Genomic DNA, 25,830 nt, shown 5'->3' on the forward strand with positions numbered 1-25,830 from the left:
GATAATTTTTCTTACTCTCCCATAGTTCTTGTTTTTTTGTTTTTGTCTTATAAAACACACTAAAATGTATTTGATAGGCCTGCCTTGTTAAGAAATGTTTTCCAATTTTTTTGTGCTAATACTAGAGAGAAAATATAAAGAATTCAGAACGTTCTGATAATAGCAAGGAACTGAATTCAGCCAATGACTTGAGTGAGCTGGGAAGTGGATTCCTCCTTAGACTTTCCAGAAGAGAATGCCTTCTGGTCAAGACTTTGATTTTATCCTTGTAAGAGTCTGAGTAGAGAGACCAGCCACATCATCCTTTGGCTTCTGACATATAGAACTGTGTGCTAATAAATGGGTGTTGCTTGAAGCTACCAAGTTTTAGGTAGATGGTTACTTACTAAAGAAAAAAATAAATATATATATATATATATATAGATACACATACATATACACACACATATACACACACACACACATATGTGTGTGTGTATATGTGTGTGTATCTATCTATCTATATATATATATATGCATATATATATATATATATTCTAAACCAAGGAAAAAATTACAAAGACAAAAATGTCTATGTGTAAAGTCGGCTCACTTTAAACCAGCTGTCCACTAATCCAGTTTGAAGGTTATCCAACCAATATGTTTCTCTACATTCTTGAAGTCTTTCTTGGCACAATTCACCTTTATAGGAAGGTGAGAAAGGAAAAGGAAGAATAAGGAATTGTTTTAAATAAGCCAGTTAAAGACACTCTTAGAACTCTTAGAAAACCCAGGAGGTGTAAGAGTGTTGAAACTGTTAAACAATCTGAGGTTTAACCATTAACTACAGAGCTTTCTATCCAAAAGCATTTTTTTTTTTTTTTAAATCAGAAACTCCTGCACTGGAATCTTGCCTTCATTTACCAACCGAAAACTGATTTACTTAGTTTGTCTGAGTCTTGGGTTCCTCATTTTAAAATTATTGTTTTTAATTATTGGAATACTGAGAAAGAGAAAATAAATGGAAAGCACTTACAGGGCTTGTTCATGATAACAATTCAATAACTGGTAGCCATTGTTACTATTATCAATACTTTCTCCTTATTAATTGATGACTATTTGTATAATTGGATCAAAGGGTGTCTGTCAATATTCCCCTCAGTTTTGGTCTGGGAGAACTATAAGGACCAGAAGAACAATATTCCAGTATTTCTGCCCTTGCAGAGATGAGGAAGCCCATGGCACACCCTAGAGCTCTCCAGATGAAAATTCCTATAAATCCTGGATGAAGTCAATATTGACAAATACCCTTGAAATCCTGCTAAAACATTACGTATGATATAATTAAATTTGGTATCACAGAAGTTTGTCATAACTCACATGCAATAGGCATAAGTTAATCAGTTAAAAAGATCTTAACTGAAGGCAGTGTTTGTTGTGACTTAATTTCATGGCATTACGCAGAGAGACACTGTTACAAGGGTTACATGTTTTAAATGATCAACATACACTTTAACAGTGGTAGGTAACAAGGTAACAAGGGAAAGCTTCTACTTGGCTGCTTATTTTTATTATTTTTTCTAAAGATTTTATTTATTTTAGAGAGAAAGAAGGGGAGGGGAAACAGAGAGGGAGGGAGAGGGACAAGCAGACTGCGCTGAGCACAGAGCCCAATTCGGGACTGGATCTCAGAACCCTGAGATCATGACCTGAGCTGAAACCAAGAGTTGGATGCTAAACGTACCGAGCCACCCAGGTGTCCCATTCGCTGCCTTTTTAAAATATGTGGCATTCATTTACAAATATTTGACATTTCTGCTACCTTTATTTAGTGTAAACAAAGTTGAAAATAATCTTCAATTCTGTCAAGATTCTTTGACCAAAGTCAGAGCATAAAATGACAGAGACTGACAGCACAAACAGACATGACTTTGTATATCTTGTCATCTTAGGTTATAGTACTAAAAAATAATGTCCCTATGGTTAAAAAATAAGCACCATCAAATTTTTTCAATGCTCTGGAATAATACTATTTTATCTCAGACAGCACTGAAAACAGTGTAACTCTCACCTAATATTTCAGGTGAGCATAATGCTATACTACTCTAATATTAATGAATAAAATATTGTTAACTTCTAATCAGTTTCCTTTTCTTTTTGTATCAGCATTTCAAGAGATTGTGTAAAAATGAAAATAACTGAAAAGTGTTTTCAACTTCTTAAAAGATTGTTTAATATAGGGATAAGATTGCTTCCACTTTATTTTTAAATATTTGTTATATTTGCTTTCAAAATTTTCCCATTGCAGAGTGCAAATCAACTAGAAAAGGGCTGCTCTCAGGATCCAGACTGCCTGGATTTGAAGCTTGGCTCCACTGCCTATCAGCTGTGTTATGTTGGACCGGTTACTTAACCTCTGTCTACCTTATTGTTCTCATTTGTATGTATTGTAAAACAATAATCATAGTATCTCTCTCATGAAGCTGCTGTGAAAAATTTAAAAGTTAATACATACAAAGTATTTAGATCTCTACTTTGTAAGTACTTGCTATTATTATTAAGGTAACTATAATACAATCAGTATGATATTAAATTGTACCAAATGAAATGACTCCACGGATATTTTGATACTGCCTCTTCCAGCTTCACTGTTGGTTGAGAATCTACCAAATTTTACTAAATCATTTGGAATTTGACAAAATGCAACCCCAAAGGGATGGTTGAGGCCTTTGGCAACAGGTTAATTCACAGGTCAATCCAGATTATTACAAACTAGAGGTTGTCATTGACTGCATGATTTCACCATTGCTAAGAGATATTCTGATTTTGTGCCATCCAAAATTTGCTTCTAATTAATGGAGTAGCTCTCATCTTCCAATAGTTAAAGTGAGGTTGCCAAGAGGAATGCTGGAATTTGCTTTCCACAGAGGTCTATAATAACAATGAAATTACAATCTCAGCTTTCTTTTCTGAATAAATATGAGTCATTACACTAATCAGTTTACATTCATTAGCTCACTTAATATTCACAACAGCACTACAATGCAGACACTACAATAGATAGTGTCTCTATTCTACAGATGAGGAAACTGAGCCTAAAGAGGTTAAAGAAATTATCTCTTGCCATTCAGGGTGACAAGCATTGGACTACAGCAGTGTTCAGTTTCACTCTGTACCCTGGTGCTCACACTGGGTGCCATGCTGCATCTCCTTAAGGTTATGTTTGTTGAGTGACTGCCTGAACAAAAATTTCTTTTGAAAAAGATTTAGATTAGTACTATTTAGATACAGTAGAAAGAACATGAAGAGCTTCAAGGTCCTTTTGATTTGATGAAGAGCTACATTGACTTCAAGACATGATGTGCCTTTTTTACTCCTCCAGTGACCACGTTAATGGTGTGACCCAATTACCCCCCCACCATACCTCCAAAGTGTGGTGGTGGGCCACAGAGAAGCACCACACCTTGACCTTCTCGGACGGACACTGCGCTTCTTGTTTTGGTTTCAAAGTCTTCAATATCTTGGAAAACAAACAAAACAGCTTTAGAATTACCTTGCAGTAAAAAACATTTTAAAGTAGAATCTTGAACTTATTATTCTTAACAGTAATGGACACTCATACTTGACTGACCAAGAGAGTCAGTGGATGATCAGTTTATCTACACTGATTATTATCTCTAAAAATCTTGTTTTTCTTTTCTTCTTTCTTTTTCATATAATTAAATGGAGTATGTGATGAAGACATTTATTAACATTACCTACTATCTGTTTGCTCTTATTCTCCCAGGCAGCCTGGAGCCCAGCAGGAAATCTTTAAAACCCAGCACATATTTACTTTCCTTGCCCAGGGAAGGTGTGATTAAAAAAAAATAAATAAAACAAAACAAAACAAAACAAAAAGTATGCAGCAAGTTTGCTACAGTCTTTTAGCATCTTAGATTAATGATTGGTATTTGATGTGCAGATGGAGTCCGTGAGCATTCTATGTGACTGAACTATTGAGAAAGAAGGTATATTTTCTAATTTTCTCATTCTACTCCTTCACAACGCAGCTTCATGATCTTGTTTGGAGTGGTGTAATTTCCTAGAATACAAAGAATCATAGAAATTCAATGTTAGAAGAAAGCTAACTAGTTATCTCATTAAGCCATCCACAGGAAGTACACATCTTTCCACATTCCTGGAATCGTCAGTCAGCCTCCAGGAATGGGTAATTGTTGAACATCTCTGAACCTTAGTTTTTTAACCTGCAAAATGACATTACTCTTTTAACGAATTTGTATTGAACCCCTACTAAAAATACAGGAAGTAAAAAAAAAAATACAGGAAGTGTATTAAAGGAGAGAAGACATATTGGTAAGTAAATCAGGCATGTACCTTGCCCTTACTGTGCTTATTATCTAATAGGAAAACTAGAACACAAGTTAAAAAACAAATAAACCAATGTACATTTACAAATTGTGGTAATTATTGTGGGGTGAAGACTGCTATTGTGTACAAAAAAGCATTCTCCTTTCTTCCACAGTAATAGATTTGTAGATCAAATATGCTTTTCTAACCAGAGGATACATTTCTCAGACATCTTTTCAATTAATGTAGTAAGCAGAAACAATGAGTGAAACTTCCATGTATTATGTGTGAAAGGAAATCTCCACAGTTTTATGTTCTCCACCCATCCCCTCAGCACCTAGATTGCCATGACATGAAAGATCTTGTTGAAGATGAAAGAGCCACCATTAACCTGGGTACTTGAGTGACTGCATGGAATACAACTACAGCTGATCTGGAACATCTACTCTGGATCAGGATAGTAGAGACAAGACAACTCCTATCTTGTTTGAGGCATTTATTTCAGGGTCTCTGTGTTATAGCAGGTTAACTTTTATCCCAACCGACATATCTTGTGAATGAAAAGAACAGAATGCAGATCTGTTGGATGAGAAAGAGACAGTCACGCAATGGTGACATACAGCAGGGAAAATAGTCCTTGCAGAAAGAAAAACAGGTTTCAAAACCTACATATAGCAAATGGCAGGGAAGTTTCACAATATTGAAAGGAAGCACTGTTCATGGGCACATAGTGGGCAAGGGTCAATTAGAAATTGCAATAATCAGGGCACTGGGGTCTATTATATTCCATTAGGATTATATTAAAAGTACAAAGGGAATACCTGGAAACAACTGAATAATAAATCAGTGCAGAAGTTGAGTAATATCTGCAACATTCATAGAATGGAATGCTGTCAATGATTAGAAAGAATGATCTAAATATAAAGGACTGACTTGGGAAGTTCTTGGAAAGTGAGCTACACTATTAAATTTAAAAAGTGCTAAATATTGCTATGACATTATCCCATTATAAAAGAAAAAAGTAAAAACCTAAATATGAGCATCTCTTTTAACTGATATAGAGAAAATTATAGAACATATATTTTTGATATTCACCTTGGTTGTCTCAAGGGAGTGAATGGGACATATGGAAGTAGAGATTATTAAATCTTTACCTACACCTCTCTTTATCTTTAAAAAAATATTATAAAGATTATAAATTATGGGGTTTTTTATTCATTTTTAACAACTTTACTGTAATTATACAATTACAATAAATTATTGGTGTGATTTAGAGAAATTGAAGACTTCTATTTTCTACATATTATGGGTGTCTTATCCATGAGTTATTTAAATGACAATGTCATGTATGCTATATAATACATGAGCACTGAACTCAGAGGAGAGGCAAGGTCCAGAATTATAAGAATAGAATTTATCAGCATATATATAGTATTTAAAGCCATAGGACTGTATGTAATCCCCATGGGATGGCTCTTAAATTTTTGGCATGAGCAATTTGATCCATCATTTAGAATCAAACTCTAAAAATCTCCAATATTTAGAAGTAGAATAGAGGATTATGGAGAAAGGAAAGAATAAAGGAAATAAAGGGAAGAAGGGAAGGAGACAGCGGGTCAGAGAGAAGGGAAAGAAGGAAGAAAGCAGGGTCTAAGACACGGAGTAAGATGTGGACAGAAAAATGTTGTTGTATTAAGCAAATGAAGGTCACATGTAATCTTGACAAGAGAAGTTAAAGTGGAATTGTGGAGAAGAGGCCAAAGTGAATTGAGGGGTAAATAGTAGATAGTAGAAAAGAACATGGGATCACAGGTGTGCAAACTTTTTAGAGTTTGCTATGAATGGGAGGTGAGATTTTGAGAACAGGGAATAGTCTGGAAGGCAGGGGTGCTATACTGATGTAAATAACCAGGTAAAGAAAGAGATGGATAATTCTAAGACACAGATTAGGGTGAAGTTCTTAAAAAATCAGAAAGGTGGCAATCAGAGCCCCCATGGAAGTGTTGACCTTTGTAAGGATGAGGAATTAAGACAAAAGGTATAATTATTGATACAAGGTAAGACTGTAGAATTATCTGCTATTTAGATGAGATTTTTACAGTGGTTTCAAATTTCTCAGTGAAACGGATGGCAGAGTGTTGGGTAAATCATTGAGAAAGGGGAAAAAATGCAATAAATAAGCCTACTTATCAGGGTTGTTATGGGGATTAAATAAAATAATGAATTAAAAGTATCTAACCTACAGTGTGTTATAGAGGAGGTGATTAATATGCGGTAATTATTATGATTTTGACACACCAACTGATTAGGTCATGCCACTATATTTTCCTCTGACTGATACAAAGTTCAGATACACGAATGTGCAAACACAATTAGCATATTTCGGTTCCAATAAAATTTTTTGTACATGGATGTTTCAATTTGAAGCACCCATGCTGTGTATCTATGTTATTTAACAAATAAGTATTCTTTCTTTTAGACTTGCTCTCTTTCCATTAAAATGAAGCATTCGATGAAATAGATGGATTAAGTCTGATACATAAATTTAGTAACTCTTATATGTACTCTATTTTTAATAATACAAATATTTGGCCAAGATAAACTCTCTTATCCCTAGCTACACCCCCTTATCTTCCTCCAGCTGCTCTTGATTAGCAGTCATTAGCTTTACACTAATTCAGGACCTGGCATTCCTTGTCTGTTTCTTACAGAGGATTTTTAATCAAATATGTATCCTTTCTTCTTTGGCCATGGAAACGCTAAAACAACGTACATATGTTGGTACCACTGATGTGAACTATTGCCTTGATTTGGGTTTGCATAATTTTAAATGTGACTCAATAAGAATCAAGCTAACAAACTCTTTTTAAAGCCAAAAATCAATATATCGTATTCACTGTTTCTATTTCTAGTAGTAATAACAGGTGAGGATTTAAAAATGTTTTTCCTACTATCATTATTGAAAGGTCCCATTAAATTGTCATTATTTTTTAATGGTCACAAAAACAAAAACTGTCACAAAGGACTAATGAGAAATTGAATGATTCTATGAAATTAACAAGCTTTGGATTGAATTTTCTGTGTCACATTGTCAGTGTGCCATTCTCCCAGTAACATCAATCATGTTCTCAGTGTTAATCAGAAGCCATTATAACACATTGTTGATAAGACCACTGATATTTTAATATATTCAGTGTTCATTTCCACTTATATCTGCTTGCAACATAATTTCTTCCTGCCTTTTATGATTACAATGGGGTTTCTAACAGTTGACCTGAAAGGAAATCAACATCTCTCAAAAGTCATACAAGTCCTGTTAGCTATCAAAACACAGTCATCCCAAAATGGTACTAGTTCACAGGTTTTAATTAATAATTCATATTTTAAAACTATTTAATAGCCACACAGATGACAGACAAGATATAATTCTGCCTTATTTAAACTAGGTGCAATCTCATGCGAATATGCTTTGATCAAGATCTGCTTTAAGTATTCAATGTGTAACTCAAGTGCCTTTTTGCTAGCCAGATACATGATATAATTCAGATATTTTGAGGCAAGGTTGACTGAATTAGGTAGCCATTTGAGCATCCAATGAGATTTTCTTTGCTCTGTAACACCTTTACATCTAGATTTATTCTTATACGAGGAGAGGCCAGAAAGAACCACCAGTTTCTATTTTTGTCCTATCCATTTTTGCTTAAGAGAAAACAGCTTGGTGTGAGATCGTTCCCTGAGATGGTCTCAAATTCTGTATTATTTGGAGAAACTCCCATAAGCCACAAAGGTGACCTGCCCAGGCTGTCCTTGTGCTCAAGGTATAAGTCCTGCAGAGCAGGTTGTTGTTAAAGACCCCGATTGTTGAGGTTGCTCTCATTAAGCCATTCTGATGACCACGGCTTATCGGATCCTGTGGTTTTATTGCTGGTTTTGGAGGAAGCATTTGGCAGGAACATAAGCAAAAATGCAGTCACAAACAAGGCTCTGTTCCAAAGGCCAGCAGGAAGTGCCTGAGAATGGCCCATAAAGTAAGCTTTAAAGAATTACAGGGCCATATGCTCTCTCCTGGAGCAACCAAGGTGCAGAGGAGGGACAAGGGCCACCAAAATGTACTTAAAATTAAGTCCAAGCAATGCTAAGTATTGCATCGTCTAATTGTAAGGAGAATACATCTTTGCAGCTGCCATGTGTAGGAATGAATCTCAGCCTAATTAAAGTGAGAAAACTGTATTATTTGCTGCCAAGGCCTGAGGATCACAATCAGAGGATGTGCTTGGCAGCGCCAGTCCCTGACACAGAAGGAGGCCAGTGGTTTGCCAACTCTCATAAGTTTGGAGGAAGGCTACGGGTACCCGGGATTCAATGACCCAGACCAGGAGGACAACACCTATGAAGTCGGGGATAGGAAAAGCTATTCACCAGGAAAATGTGCATGCTTCAAGCAGGACATACTACAGTGGAGTTGTTCAAAATCTGAATAATAATATTAACTGGACCTTTATCCACTTGTTATGCATTATTTTATTTTAATGTTTGAAATCATTTTCTTTCTTTCTGTCATATATCAAGAATAACTACTATGTGCCAGACACTCAGTGAAGTAGCTGCATTGAATTCTCGTGATGACCCTGGAATGCAGGTACCACTATCACATTCGCTTAACAAAGAAGGAATAGGAGATTCATAAAGGATCAGCAACAAAACAGTTCTGTCAAAACAGAACTGAAGAGGAGGTAGCCTGGTTCCAGAGCTCACACTCTCAAACATGATGCTCTTCTGCTTTCCAAATGTTAACTGGGATCTCCCTGCCATACACAAGATACAAAATAGGCATAAACTGCTGCGCCGTGTTCAAACAAATAAAGAAACACAAAAGCTTAGTGCTTTTCCAAAGAATCCTGCAAATTCCTGGATTGGGGAAAGAAGTGCTATATTTTCAGGTTTAAGACATAGTTTCATTTCTGATATCCTCACTTTTCAGAATCCTTGTTGTGTCCTCTCCAGGTGTGTCTCCTGATTCATCTCCACCCTCGTGTCCCTGCAAACAAGGAACTTGGCTCCTTACCTTGACCTACATACAGAGATATAAACCAATCCCCGCCCCGCCCCCCAAACTAATAGGAAGCACCACCACTGCCATATTTGTGACTCTGCTAATCTTATGGATTTAGTAAGATGCAATTCAAACACCTTGAAATCAAACATTGGATATTTAGTTCTTGAAAGTCTATAGTTCTCCGCTCTGTTGTTTATGTCTGATCTCTGTCTTCTACAAATTTCCCACTACAGTCCTATTTCCGGAGCTGGGAGAAACCCAAATTCTCGCCCTTTCTCCTGCAAAGTTCACCTCCCACCATCTACTACTACCACACTCAGAAATTGAGAGATCTGCCCTCGTTCACACAGCTTATAAGTAAAGGAAGTAAAATTAAATTCCAAATACCATGGCTCCAGAGGGCATTTGCTTAACTGCCAGACTATACTGCCTCTCTAAAAAGAGCTTCCTGACGACACAGACCCTATGATCTGCCCCAAACCAGAGACAGTGCTCATTTTCTCTCTCTCTGCACCTCAAAAACAACTTCAATAATTTGTTACTTCAAGAACGTTGAATCTGATTTTAAATTCCAAGGTTTCTTGTTTTGCACCAGTAGAATACTAGTCCCCCTTTGCAAATTCTGCAGAAGTTTCAGCACTGAAGGTTTGCTCAGGAGTCAACAGGACCGAGGAGTGTTTGTTCACCTTCCTGATGCAGTTTCCATGTTGGAGGTACGTGCTTTGTTTTGGCCTACGGCAAAAATATTTTGCCAGGTGAGAAAATGCTGATACCCTGCCCAGCAAAAGGGAAATGGTGAAAGATACCAAGAATAATCCCCTAGTTCTGTATTAGTCTCACAGAACTCCTAGATATGACATATGTAACTTTTGAAATCAAAGTACTCTTTAAGAATATCAAGACATTATAGTAAGGTTATTCTGAATTCACCTCTGTCCCTCAGTTTTCTCCTTTGAGGAGGACCACTCATGGAGCATATCAAATGGTTCCTGTTACTATTTCCTATTTCTTGGGTGGTTTGGAGTAAGCTGAAATTCTTGATGCTGTAATTAATTTTCCCTGGCCTTTATTAAGTGGCATACAAAAGTATCTCTACTTAGACAAATTTCATTTTCTACCATCATTTTCAGGATGCTATATCCTCAGTTACAGTGTTCGTGATATTATTGTGTTTCCTAGCATAACTCAGTAACATAACATGACATAACCTAATAAAGCACAATGCTATTGTCAAATTCTGTAAAAGAGGCAATAGCTGAGTCTTGATATTGAACATAAATTTGGAATGCTAATATCTAAGCAAGAAGTAAGGAGATATTTTAAGAGTTTCTGGTGTCAAATTCATTTATAATCCAAGTTAAAATTCCTCCCCTCTCCTTTTTTTTGATGTAAAAGGATTTTTACAAAACTTAATAAGTGGAAAGCAAGTAAGTTGTTTCTTGGTTTCCTGGGAATAATGCATTCACTGAGAACCATTTCCTTATAGTGCTTAAGAAAATAATATATAGGATAGTAGAGAGGAGGGGGTGATATATTCTTTTCTATCAGCTGTGATCTAGGTTTTCAGAGAGATAAGAATTTATTATATAGGACATTGTAAGCAACTATGAAATGCTTACTTGGTCTATTAAAATATACATGTAAAACTGAATTTTACAGTCCTATAAAGGACCCATTTGTCTGACTAATGCTGGGAAAGCAGTGACAAAAAAAAAAAAAAAATACAAGTACTAGCTATTGCCTGTTCCTAAACTTGTCTCTTACTAAGTTTGCATACTCCCTACAGTTAAAACTAGCTGAAAGAGAGGCAGAAGGGGATGATGGAATGATATAACTTTGACAGCATAAGATAGGCCAAGATGTCAGATTACTTAACTGTACACTGCAGTGGAGATCTTCAGTGTTTCTGGAAAGAAAAGAAGCAATCTAAGTAGGCATGCAAAAATTAGACAACCTACTAATGAATTCTGTACAAGGTTATTAATGATGAAATGATCCAGAGCACAGGTCAAGGGTCACTCTGTGGGTTCAAATACTAGCTTCACCATGCACCTGCTGTTGATTTGGGCACCTGAATTCCTCTCTTTCTATTTTAAGTTTTCTCTACTTTTACAATGAAGCTAATAATAGCACCTGTCTCACGGGAATAATGATGTAATATCTTTAACATACTGTAAAGGTATTAAGTAAAAAATAAACGAAGTTGGGGACTTTACTTATCTTACTGATGATATACCCCCACATCATCAAAAGTTGGATGTGTATAATTTTTAAATGGGTTTTATTTTCAGTTTTCATTTCAGTGTCTGATGATTTAACAAAACATATTTAAGACACAGCCTGGAACTTCCTTCTCTGCCCATCCAGTGGCCAGCTCAAATGCTGTGTGAATAAATACATTTTAAAAAATGGCCTGAAGTCAAAAGTATGCGAATTTTATTCCAAGTATTGCCACATCACGTTGCATTTTATTACAGAGCATGTTTTGTCAACTTGACACGAATTGTTAGATGGAGGGTCATTGAACCTCTCTGCCCAGAAAGCACCACAACCCAGCTGGAGGCAGAAATAACCTCTTGGCTTGGTGTTTGAGTTGCCACAAAAGTCCTAGACCGCCCTGTTTCTTCTTGGTCTTGGCCTGTGCCTTTTGGCAAATGTTCATTTTTCCCATCTTTTGTTCTACGGGGAGGACAGTGCTGCTACCTTTTTAGTCAGTAATCTCTAAAGAGATTTCTTAGGGCTGTTTGTATTTCCTAGGATTAATGAAAGATACAAATATTGCTCAATTACAAAAAGGGGAGGATCCAGAAGGGGTCAAATGCTCAGATGAAAAAAGGATGCAATACGGCGTGTGGAAGATGGGGACTCGGCTGTGTGTCATCAAGGTATGTCTTTCTGCCAAAATGAAGATTGGATGATTTTGCTGAGGAGTCCTGCGCAGCAGAGAGAAAACCTAAAGTCTAGTGTGGACATCAAACTAGCAAAAAAAAAAAAAGACAGTGGGTCTTTATTAGACTTTGGTTAAACATTTGCATGCAACAACTAAGAGCTATGGAAATGTGCAGTGAGAGGGGCTTTCTAGCACAGGGGAGGGGGATTCTTCTTTACTGAGAGCCCTCCCAGTTCCTGGAGCTTTATAAATATCATACCATTTAAACTTCGCAGTGGCCCTGACATATATGCACTATGGCTCTCATTTTGTAAGTAAAAGGTTACATAACTTGCCCAAAACCACACAGTGAGAAGGGGGCTGGATACGGACTCCTCCCTAACTCTCACTCCAGAAATATTTTCCACGATTCAGAACATTACTCTGCCCACTCCATGGACGAAGAGGGAAAGAGAGGAAGGAGAAAAGGGGAAAAGAGGAATGCAAAGCAGAATTTCATTTTTTCCAACAGCGAGCGAGCATAGTCTGTCCTGCCTCTAGGGGAGGAAAATCTTAGCCTGGGTTCTTAAGTTCTCTAACGTGGTAGCAAAAAAGCCAAACTGGCCACTGGCCGCCTGGAGGCCTGATGCGGTTTAGCCACAGGCTCAGTCGTTATTAGCTCCTGTGCCAGGGCATCAGCAAGGGGGACTGGACATGTAAGTTCTGGTGGCAAGTGAGGTGAACTTGTGTCTTTTCAGGAACAATCCTACTCCTAGTCCCTCCGGGCCCACTTCTGTGCTGGGCCTTACTGAAAGGGGAGTGATTCCCATGGAGCAAGGCTCTGGGGCCCCTTGACAACCGTGGTTAAGGTGAGCCATCACACAAACAATGGTTCTTTTTTTCTTTTTAAAAATTTTTTTAAAGATTTTACTTATTTATTTTTGAGAGAGAGAGAGCGCGTGCGTGCGCACAAGCAGGAGGAGGGGCAGAGGAAGAAGCAACTCCCTCTGAGCAAGGAGTGGGATGCGGGGCTCGATCCCATGATCCTGGGATCATGACCTGAGCCCAAGGCAGACACTTAACCAACTGAACCACCCAGGGGCCCACGACAGTTCTTTTGAGACACGGCCCATAATAAGCTCTTTTATTCATTGTGAAGATTTACTCAGAAAGTTTGATTTCAAAATTTGCAACCTATGTAAAAAATAAAAGGTAGGGTTTTCGAGGTAATGGGGCAGAGGCCCTGCCTAAATGTTACTACTCTGGTTTAGATAAGGAGTGTGGAAAGCGAGCACTTCTTCAAAGACCCCCCACAGACAGAAGACAGACTTTCTATCCTACTGACTTCGATTTGCAGGAACTTGTAGTACTGGAATTAGGGAGACTGACTTCACCATTGTTGCTAAATACTGTTATTTTTCCATCAAATTGTTTTACTCTGAGCAAGGTCTTTGGAGTCACATCTGCAATCTGCATTTCCTTTGCAGATTTCTCCAGCTCAGCCCTCAGGATAATTAAGGTCCAGTGATAAGGACTTTTGCATACATTGTCATTTAGAGACAGAAAAAGACAGAGACAGACACACAAAGAGAGAGACAGAGACAGAAAAAGATATATAAACACAGAAACAGATGGAGACAAAGAGACAAGAGACAGAAAGAGAGCATTAGAGCCTATTTTAAATAAAATCCCATTATTTTCCAAGGCACTTTCACTTCTATCATCTTTTTTAATATTTATAGTAACATTGAGGGACAAACAAGGGACAGATTATCAATGTGTGTGGCAGGCATAATCGGTTGTATGGCAATGCACTTAAGCGTTATAGAAACACGTGTTTTTTAATTTTAATATCTACACAGCGTTCTTTGGAGTTTCCATTTATTTATGATGAATTAGATTAATTTTCTTGATACAGTGGTAATAAATATGTACTTTTTAGCATATTTACTTATAAGAAATCAAAGCAATTTGATTGGGAAAAAATAAACAGTTCAGGTGGTACATGGATATTTTTAGCCCTGCAAAGGTCATGTATAGATGCCTGAAATTTGGGAATCTGACTTAGGAAAATGGTGGATGCAGAGGATATGGTGGATCATGAGACAGGATATATTTGAAAGGACCAAAGTGGTCTGTGTTAGCAATGAGCAGGGATGGGGGAAAGGGAAAGAACGAAAACAAAAGGAAAATCAACTTACAGAGCACTAGAGGGCTTTCAGAAAAAATCTATTCAACTTAAAATGCTCTATGTCCTTCTTGTGTCAGCAATCCTTTCCTCCCTCAAACCTCCACAAATGTTCCGATACAAAGCACAGACTACATGAAGGAGTTTTTATTTTAGCGAGTGTGTTATTTGGGGCAGAATTAAGACGCCTTCCTCTTTTAGATCAAGACTAACATAGAGAAAGAGAAACAACTGTAAGCATTGAGCAGGGAATAGGACTTCTGCAGAAGCAGAGTTGGAATTAGAAGGGATGGCACGAAGGTCTCTTCACTGGGATACCCAGGAATGGGAACACTGATTTTCCCAGAGAACAGTGAGTAGATTTTATTTACATTTTAACAGCTGAGAGTGCCAACTGAGAGGAGTTTCATATTAATGCAATTGGTCTGAGCTACAGTTGTTTCTGTCAAAGGTGAAACTGAGGCTGTCAGTCTCAGACTTACACCACCAGATCACACAGCCTGCATCTCACAGACAGGTGCTCAAAAAATATTGGTGGATTTAATACTTAAAAAAAAAAAAAAAAGGTAAATTGCTTCAATTAATTATCATTTACCATAAGAATCTCGTAAAGGCCTCTGCTCCGCTGCAATTGTTTGTATGACTTCCTTTTACAAAATGAGTATATGGGCTTGTTTCACATTCCCAGTACATAGCACAGGGCCAGCACACAGTAGATATTCAGTAAATCTTTGATTAATGAGTGCAGAGAAATAAAAATAACTTTAAAAAAACCTTACTTGGCTATTTCAGGCTCCCCATGACATGACCTCTATCACCTCTTTTCTCCTGTTGTTCAGGAAACTCCAGACACAATGAATACTTTCCTGTTTCTTAGAACACAGTAAGTTTCCTCCCTTTGTGGCCTCTGGCTTTACTGTTTCTTCTGCTTGAAAACTTCTTCCCAGATTCCCCATGGCTGGATTCCCCTTGACATTCAAATCTCAGCCTGTGTGCTACCTTTTTACAGAAGCCTCTCTTGGCCAACCAATCTAAAGTCGCAGCTACCTCTCACCCTCTATTTTCCTCCCAAAGGTCTAATCACTGTCAGAAATGAGTATTGGTTTAATTTATTTCAGTTTTTCCCAAATAGACTATAAGCTCCAGGAAAACAGGGACCTTGTTTTCCCCACAGCACCTAGGTCAGTGCTCACAAAAAGCAGATATTCAACAAATACATGTTTAATGAATTAAAAAACAGTTCTAACTCTAAAGTGAGTGAGTGAATAGAAAATACTATGTATATAGTCAACAATATTTTCTTTAGGAATTGCAAAGAGGATACAATTTTTGTTGGATCATAGAGAAGAGGCTAGGATGTATTCTAAGAAATGGTGTAGTAACCAGACTCCAAAACGGCACCAGCAGTGAATCTGCTGGTGGTGTCCACAGTCTTGTCTAGTCCCATCCCACTGTCCTGTGCCAGGTTTGGTCTGTGCAAACAACTGAGTATGGCAGAAATGATGGCAGGTCACTGCTGAAGTTTGGTTATAAAAGACTGTGCGTGGCCCAGGAGAGAGAGGCACACCTGTGAGAGCAAGGGGAACGTAGTTATTTTATTTAAAAAGAAAGAGTGGTCACATAGTTGACAGAAAATATTTGAGTTTTGGATTCAGATAAGATTGTGTTTGACTCTAGCTCTTGATTTATAAACAATGAGACACTGTAAGTTTATTTTTCACCTGTTTTCAATGTTCTCTAATATGCTTAGTGTCTGATACATAAAGGACATTCAAGGAGCATTTGCTGAAAAAACAATAGATGGGTAAATAGAATCTATAAAATGTTTTTCTAAAAATACTTATATTACTGGATTATTGTGAGGATTAAGTGAGATGCCAAAAGTGACCTGTTTAATACACCAAGTCAAACAGCTCTCAGTAAGTTATAACTATCATAAAATTTATAGTTCATTAACTTACACGTAGTTAATTTTATATATATTTCTATTTTATGTTTTTTTTTCTGTTACATTTATTATTTTGTATTTGTATTTACATGTAACGTTCATGAAATTTACACATGTGTGGGTACTGTATAACCACATTATATGGCTACCTAAGAAGCATGCACGAGCATTAGGCATACTTTACACAGGAAATGCTAAAACAGAAAAAAATTAAGAAAACTGCCAATAAGTCACTAAACTAGTAATTAGTTGACAGAGCTAAATTTCAAATCCCAAGGAGTATGACCTACAGTTTTTACCACAATGCCATAATGCCTAAACGACCACCTAGTTGATTTTCTAGTTCATTCCAATTCTGCTGAAATAATAATCATGTGTTCATTGTCTCTTTTGGGTCTCTTCACACGCCAGGGACAGACATTCACTTAAGAGAGTCTGAACTAAAGGAGGGGGCAGTTAAAGAGGTATGGAGAGAAAGCTCAGGCCAGCAAAGCAGTGGAAACACATCTGAGAACAGTGAGGTTCACCACCAGCTGTTCTCTTTCCATCTCTCTTTTTCCCGTTTCCATGCACGGTCTGTGTCATCTCTGCTTCCCTCTGAGCATCTGCTCTCTTTTCTTCACTGCAGGTTGGTCTCCTTGTGTTTACGTACAGTTCACGCTCCCGTAAAATCTCAGGCTGCATGCCATTTTGCCTTATTCTAGCCACTCCACACACCTGTCAGCTCCTGACCCCACCATGAAGTTCATTTGTGTCTTTTACTTGAGATTTCTGAGATGCTCAATGCCAGATAGCTGTCGCCGTAGAAAAGAGGTTACCTATTTAGCAACCTAGGCCCACTCTTGTATAAGACAGGCAGAGACCGTTAATTATCGCCTTCAGTAAAGTGACAGGAGATCACTGTCCAATTGTCTCAATTAGGTATTTCGCTTATTTTAAGGATAGAATAAGTTCAGTCCAATCACTTATTCAGTAATCAAGTAGAAACAACTGAAAAATTCCCTGTTTACTCATAGAAATACTAGAGCCAAGCATAGGGAAATGAAAATTCCTGAACTCTGAACTTTTGCAAATCCTCTTGTTTATTAGGTAAGAAGTATCTGTGACCTTTTTAATTAAAACTATGTAATAAATGTAAATATCAAACTGATTTCTTGAATTGTCTCACATTTAGGACTATCACTTAGAAAACCAAAAGTGCTGTGGTTCTTTTAAGATTAGGTTGTAGCAGCCGCTGTAAATGTCCCATAACCCCTCAAACCCCCCTAGGAAGTCATCTGTCATTTTGGGGGACAGTTAATAATTGAGGGCTTGCTACCTTCAGCACCTTGGTCCCTTTGCCTGAGACTTTTATGAGGACTTCCTTATTCTATGGGCATAGAATGCCTCAGACCCCAGTGTATCTGCTGGAGATTTAATGTTCTCAGCAGTGAACCTCAACCAAGCAATAAGGTAGTTGGTCAGTAATACCCCAACTTCCTTGCCCTAAGGTGGAATGATCATGAGGCATGTTTTCTAGTCTGTAAGAGGCACAGCCGTATCGAGCCACCATTGTCCTACTCTTCCTGGGTTTTCTCCTTTCCCTATAAATTTCCCTACTTTTTCTCCATGCTTCCTGAGATTACTTCCCAAATGCACTACTTAATCCAAATCTTTGTCATGAACTCTGCTTTTAAAGAAAGCAAATCAAACAGAGTGTGCTACGAACATTTAAAGCAGGTCTCATCTGCCAATTTATTAAGCAGCTACTATTTGCCAACCAGTGCTCTAGGAGCTATAAATGCAGCAATGAACTAAACAGACAAAATTGATTCGTCTCCTATGGGAAATCAATGTTTCTCTAATTTTTTTTTCATGGCACACATGGAGTTCTCTGAAGCTTCACATTAAATTTGAACTGATTCCTCAATTATTTCTTCATAAAACAGAGAATATGATATATTATGAAGACAAACCAATTTTTTTCTTTCAGTGAATTATACCTAAAGCACCGGTGATAAGGAGAAATTTTGTTGTTGTTGTTGTTAGCACTATTAAAATGTTGAAGAGAGGCAGAGAAACTCACCATGGTATTCAGCAACCCAAACATGCGGCAACATCAAACACCTGCCCTGAATCCATCTTTGGGACTACACAGTTAATGGTATAAAATATTAAGGCTCACCTTTGGACTGTAGGAAGTGCTGTGCTGCATAGTAAGTGTGGATGGAGCCTCTGGATGTTTTCAGCCTGAACCCCCATCTGGAAGCCACAGGCGGACAAGGCCATTGACTTGCCAACACAAACGAAATATTTTCAGTGTTCTGTTTTTGAGAAGTTCTCTTGCTTGTCATCACAAAGTCACTTACGATCAGGGAGTCAATTTGTATTCAAGAGGTTCTCCTTCTATCAGCAAATGGTTTATAGGCACTTTCACTAAATTGCTTCTCTAAAAGAAATAGACAGGATCTCATCTGCATTGGCTTAAGATTATCTCTGCCTGAAGACAGAGGAATGGATTAGATGACCCTCAAGAACTCTTTATACCTTAGAATCTAAAAATTTCTACTAAAATTTTGCTTTAAATGCATAGCATGTTTGGCTTAGATCATTTAAACACAGACTTTTTTACTAATCTAAAGGAAAAGTGACTTTTTAACATTCACTTTGATATATATGTATGTGAAGATGTTTGTATGTGTATATATATAATTATATATAGTTCCATTTTATGCTGTATATATGATAATTACATATTGACATGTCAAAATGAACACTTCTTCATTTAGTGTCTCAATAGATCCTCCAAGTAATTTCTAATATAGCTATGTAGCTGGAGTTTCTCTAGTGTCTAGTTTCAGAATTAGGTTCAGAATGCAACTTGTCCAAAATCATATATTTTTTTAAAGTGATAGAGCCAGAATTTAAAAACTCAGCTCATTTAACTTCAGATTCTTGTCTCTCTTATTTTTTTTTCAGTTCATGCTGACTTTACATATTTAATGTTTAGTCTTCTGCATGTTTTCCCTACCAGTAAGTTAATTTTCTTGAATAAAAATTTAAGCAGTTAAATTTAAATAATAATAGCAACCTAGCATCCTGTGAATAATAAGCTGTAACATAGGTGGTATTTTATTAATAGTTTAAAAAAAAGATGTTCACACATGAAAACATCTCACCAAAATGGGTTTTCATGGCTTTTCCATTTCTACTGATGAATTAGAAAAGCATTATGGCATAGTGGTTGGGCCTGGGTCCCCAAGTGAGCCTGACTTCAAATGCCTTTCTACCATGTACTAGCAAATTACTTGATCTTCATCTGCTTATGTTTATTTATCTGTAAAATGGGTTTACGATAGTAGCTACCTTTTAGTTTTGCTAAATGACATGAGATTTTTAAGTATATGTTCAATAAATGTTACCTGTCACCACTGGCAGATGACATCTAAAAATATATTCCAAGTCTACCTGAGAGCTCAATAAATTACAAAGACCCAGGCGCTAAATCGAGCTCATTGCCTGTTTATGTAAAGTTGTATTGGAACACGGCCACACCTATTTGTTTATGTATGGTTGATATTTACTATGTTGCTCTTTACAGAAAAGTTTTGCTGACTCCTGTCTACACCATGAAGAGCAATCCTTGAGACTAATATGTCAATCAAGGCTGCTTGATGGATATGTGACAGCCAAGAACAAGATCTGAGAAAGAAAACTGAGGGTACTCTCAGATGAAGGTACCTCACCACGGAGTGGGTAAAACCTGAACCCAAGGACAGCAAGATGAACTGGAGATAAAACTCCTCGGGAGTACAGTGATATTAGGAGGGTCCTATGAGAGGGAAAAGTTGAGAAAGTTGACTTTTAACAGCTATGATCCCCAGACACAAATGAAACTTCTTTTATTTGAGAAACTAAGCTGCTTCAACCCACACTTTTTTATTAAAGGTATTTATGAGTACTCTTCCAATCCCTCACACATAAACCACGCACCACCCGAGCCAGGCCACTGCACATTCAAGCTTTGTGACTCATATGAAGCAAGATTTACCTGCATTACAACAGTGAAAGGGAAATAAATTGGGTGATTTCATTACTTCCTGTTCAATGAAATCCTTATTTTATTGCTAAGCTTTGACACTTTTTCCAGAACCTCAACTATCTTTTCTCTCGCCCACTAAGAAGTAGCAGCAGCACCAAAAAATCATCCAGACATCTGGATATTGCATCCAATAATTTATTGGAATCTCAGTCATACTGCTACAATGAAAGTAGAGGAGATAAAAGGAACTTCACCCACACTACAAATAAAAGAGCTGGAATAATAGCCTTTTTTCCCCCCTCCCTTCAAAATATTAAATTTTATCAATCAGAATCTAACAGTTCTGGGACCAGTACATGCTTTGTTGTTAACAATATCTCAATCACACATATTGCTTTTCCAATACAATCTGCAGGGGACTGATTTGTGATAAAGCTGATATAGGAAATGCAGAGGGGGATAGACATATAGCCAAATAAATCAGGTTCAAATGAACTTGATGGAATGGACTCAAAGGCAACTCTTCAGTCACTTTCTCCAGTTTAGACTCTGCATTTGGTCTTAATGGCTGCCTTTGAAACTTTTGTATCTGACCTATTCATAGGAAGAATAAAGCACCAGAAACCACTAAGATCTAGGCAATGCTGTCATTTTAAAAGTTTGTCTTTAGATGATAAATGGGCTTTCTCCAGAGGAGAAACAGCACCCTATAGTACAGCTCCACGCTTTTAGAAGAGCTTACTGTGTCACCGGGCAGTGTCACATCCTGCGAAGAGGGATATGTTGCGTATATGGGGGGGGGGGGTAATTATTTAGGATAATTGGAGACTTTACTCTTAACCACCACATTGTACTGCCCCACAGGAAAGAACAACTTGGATTCTAAATGAAAAATGAGCTTTGTCAACACTGGACTGTTTAATACATAAAAATTAGAAAACTTTACGGGATGAAGATGGGATAGCAAAGCTAGATGTTCTACCTCAAACTGATTACAAAAATAAATTCTAGGTGAATCAGAGATCTAAATATAATAAGTGAAATGACAAGAGTACTGAAGGGAAATAGTTTCATAGTCTTGGGTTTAAGAAAATTTTTATACACGTGTCACAAAACAAAAATTTTAAAGGGAATGAAAGATAAATTTAATTACAAAAAATATAAACCCAATCAGTTTTACAGGCTAAAATACCAAAAGCAAAATTAAAATAAAAATGGAAACATTTTATATAATTTATAATAGAATAATATTATACTTTAAAAAAGTACTTAAGAAAAATCTGAATCCCTCAGGACAAAAAGAGGCAAAAACCATGTTAAGGAAATTTGAAAAAGAATTCCAAGTTTCCAATAAGCATATGAAAAGGCTCAATTTTATTAATAACCCAAGAAATCCAAATTAAAACAACAAAAATTTGTCACTCATCAGATGCTAAATGAAAAATGATGTGATATATAATATTGAGAGGGACTGAGGAAACTAGCATACCCACTGCTGCTCCAAGTATAATTTGGTATAACTGTTTTTTAAGGGCTGTTAATCAAGATGTATTCACATTTAAAATATAAAACCTACTTTCCCTAGCAATTCAACTTCTTAGTATCTACTCTAAGGATATAATTGGTCAAATGAGCAAAGGAATATATAATAGATAGTGATTATAGCACTGTCTAATGAAGTCTAGCAAAGTCTGTTAACAGCCAATTATTTACGGTAATATAGTAAAGTCATATAATCAGATACTATGTAGCCATTTAGAAGCATGAACGTATCTATCTATATTCCTTGATGTCTAATAGTTGGAATTATTTTGGATTTATTTCTGGGCTCCTCTCTTTTCTTTCAAAACTTTCCCTCTTGGTGGCTTCAAGTACTCCTGTGGCTTCAAGTAACATTTATACACAAACCATTATCAAATTTATATGGTTGGTCCAGATCTTCCTTCTGTAATACATACTCTTGCATCTGCTATATACCACAGGCTGTTTCCTCTCTTTTTAAATCTACATCACATCTAGCAGCAAATGTTATTAACATCCAAAATTCTCAATAGTATCTCCACTCTTCTCATTCTCTACTGCTACCCTCTTAGCCATGTTTTTAGCACCTAATATCTGAATGACTGCACAGCCTCCCAAACTGTTTTACTACTTACACAATTACAATCTTCAATATCATACATAGTAGCCAAAGAAATTCAATTAAAAAATAGATTATATAATCTATTAGATCCATGTAATAGATTAAATTGGATCATGAAGTCAAATAAAATGAGATCATATAAACTATTTCTTAAATTTTTATGGGGTCCTATTATTCTTGGAATACAATTCAAACGTCTAGATGTGTTCAGTATGATCTGGCTCATGCCACTCTCTCCAACTTTCTCTCACCCTATTCTGTACTTTCTACAATATACCTTTTTTTTTTTTTCCTAGGTTTTGAATGTCTTAACTTCTTCTAGCCTGTAAGCCTTTAAATATGTTTGTTGTTTCCTCCAAATGGAATGTTCTTCAACTCTATCGCTCACATCATTAACAGCAGATTCATTGCAAAGTAGCCCCAATTCCCCACCTCTCACCACCTCCACATCCCTGCAGTGTGACTTTGTAGCCCCTTCCATCACAGGTATCGTCTGTTTCAGCACTTCTGCTTCATCTGATCTGGCTTTGCAAACAAATTGCAGCGGGAAGTGACAACATGCCAATTCCGAGCCTAGACTTCAAAATAGCTTTGTACCCTGTTGGAAGGAGACAGCCCACGGAATCATTAAAGCTGCTTATTTGACCACCAGTATGGAAGTGAGCACAGAGACCTAGTAACCCAAAGATTTGTGGCCAAAATAAAAAGTGTACTGCTATATACCACAGGCTGTTTCTCATTGTTTGTTGCACTTTATTATGGAGTTGAATGAAAAAACACAACAGGTAAGTGATATTGCATGAACTGCAATTCATCTCTCAAAGATTTCATCCGTCTTGAGTCCTATTTTCCTGTGTCCCCAATGAATAACCCCTGCATTTTAGTCTCTCAGAGTTTCTCCAACTATTAAGATTTTTTAATGCTGTATATATTTACATGATCCCTTTTCCACTACCTACACAGACTCATGAGGACTGAGGACATGGTTACTTTTTCAAGCACTATACCCTCAAGATATCACAGAGCATCTAACACATGATATGGTTCAATAAAAACAAGTAAGATAAATGCATAAATATATGATGGAAATATCTTTACAATAAAGCATTCTTTTTTTATTTTTTAGATTTTATTTATTTGACAAAAAAGAGAGAGACCACAAGCAGGGGGAGCAGTAAGCAGAAGGAGAGAGAAGCAGACTCCCCACCAACCAGGGAGCCCGATGTGGGCCTTGATCCCAGGACCTTGAAACCATGACCTGAGCCAAAGGTAGACGATTAACCGACTGAACCACCCAAATGCCCTACAATACATTATTCTTGGGAAAAAACAACAACAACAAAAAAACCCAACAGTATTAAATGTTGTGTATTTCCATCGCTATATTGAAATGGAACAAATTTCATTTTATTTTTGCAATGAAATACTATACAACAGGTAAGAGGAAAGAAGTAAACAAACATGTAGAAATATGGCTAAATTTTAAAAACATAATGTACAGGGGAAAAAATGGCAAAAGGAATTGCATTCTGGTATTATTTATATACAAATTGAAAACAAAGGCAACAAAAAGGCACCACCATACTTGGAAATGTTACCACCAACTTCAGGAAAGTGGTTACATCTGGGAAGGTGTGGGGGATGAATGAAGTGAAAAGTGGCAGTGTCTAAGACATTTCATATCTTTAAAAAAATTATCTGAAGCAAAAGTGGCAAAACATTAACATACATTTAAATAGAAATATGCTTATAATATTTTTCTAGGTATTTCCATATGCTTGAAATTTTTATAATTTAAAATTTTTAAAGAAAGTAGATTATTTAGAATGACATTTATATAAATGTATGTGTGTGCATGTGTGCATACATGCATCTGATTAATGTGCACACAGCAATTTTTTGAAGGATGTGTCTTGTGGTTTTTTTTCACACTTAATATCATTTAAATTGTCCTCAATAAGCATGAATTATTTATAAAAAATATAATAGACTTATGCTCATTTGGGGAAAAGAGAGTTTGATTGAGATCAAAATCACACCTTAGATAATCAGTCACATCAGTTGAAATGGTGTCATTGATATGCATGACTGCTTGAGACATTTACTGAGAATTAGCAGACAAAATTACTATAGCAGGTTTTTACTTTCAGCCTGCAGTTATTATATCACCATTTATCAACATATCATAATTATAGGGAGAATATAAACACCAATAACTCTATTTATATCAAGAAAAAGAGTGACAGTCTACTTCAATATTTGTTAAGATCTCAGTTTTGTGAAGAACAAGGCTACTCAGGTAAGAGAATATGTAATACAAATATAAACATTCTTTCTCTTGCATTCAGAAATATAAGAATAAAGAGCATAGTGTCCCAGTGCTGGGCGAGGTAAGATACGAGGGCTGAGGCAAATGAAGCCCTCTGATGGGAGGGCAAGATGGGATCTGGGGAGGTAATTAAGTATGCTGTCAGAGTTCTGCCTACTGACAAAATAAGGACAATGATGAAACAGATTAATTAGATTAGAACATTCCCATTGAACCCATTGCTATACCTGTCTCTAAATAAAATCTTACCAGTTTAGAAAAAGAAAATGCAGAAATTGAGCATTCTGACTTCCCAATTTATCTGTGTAACACCTTCTTCCAACAGGCGATTTTTGTTAGGGAAATGTCCTGGGCTGAGCCAAACACCAACAGGATTTAAAATGGTTTAACTTGGAGATTCTCAGAGATGCATCTTAGCACTATCTGTCCATCTCCTCAAGGCAAATTGACAGGAAGGGCCCTCTCTTTGTGTAGAGAATAGCTCATCTTTCACTTTCAGCTTTGCATCTCCAAAAGCTTATTCCTCAGGAGTAAAATGAGCATCTTAGTCAAGAGACTTGAATTTTAAGACAAAGATCATGACCATCAAACACTGAGAATTCTGAAATCTTGATTATTCTTCATATTTTATTATTTTTGTTAAGTATTTTCTTTCTCTAAAATAATTGGCATGGAAAAATGCTTTAAAGTATTATTATATTATTTTTGTAAAGTGAAAAAAGTCTACAAATAACAAATATTCATTTGTGTGTGTGTGTATAATTCCTGTAAGAAAAAATTCCAGAAGGATCTACCAAGAGTTGTTGTCTCCGATGCAGGTGATATTATTAATAACTTTTCCTTATTTTTAATTTATATATATATACTATATATTTATATATATATGTTTTTTACATATTTATTTTTTATTTTATTTTTTATTTCTTTATTTTTATTTATATATATTT

At 36.5% G+C, this 25,830-nt stretch overlaps 1 protein-coding gene across 4 annotated transcripts in view; it reads right to left on the bottom strand.

Moving 5' to 3' along the window:
* CNTN6 (contactin 6) overlaps positions 1-25,830 on the bottom strand; it is a 151,633-nt gene that overhangs the window by 108,979 nt on the left and 16,824 nt on the right. For all 4 annotated transcript variants that reach the window (XM_040628539.1, XM_040628540.1, XM_040628538.1 and 1 more), the window contains exon 2: positions 3,404-3,499. In XM_040628539.1, the coding sequence (XP_040484473.1) occupies positions 3,404-3,499 (96 nt within the window). The remainder of the gene's footprint in view (positions 1-3,403; positions 3,500-25,830) is intronic.

This window comes from Ursus maritimus, unplaced genomic scaffold (genome assembly GCF_017311325.1).
Source record: "Ursus maritimus isolate PB19 unplaced genomic scaffold, ASM1731132v1 scaffold_14, whole genome shotgun sequence".
Lineage (NCBI taxonomy): Eukaryota > Metazoa > Chordata > Mammalia > Carnivora > Ursidae > Ursus > Ursus maritimus.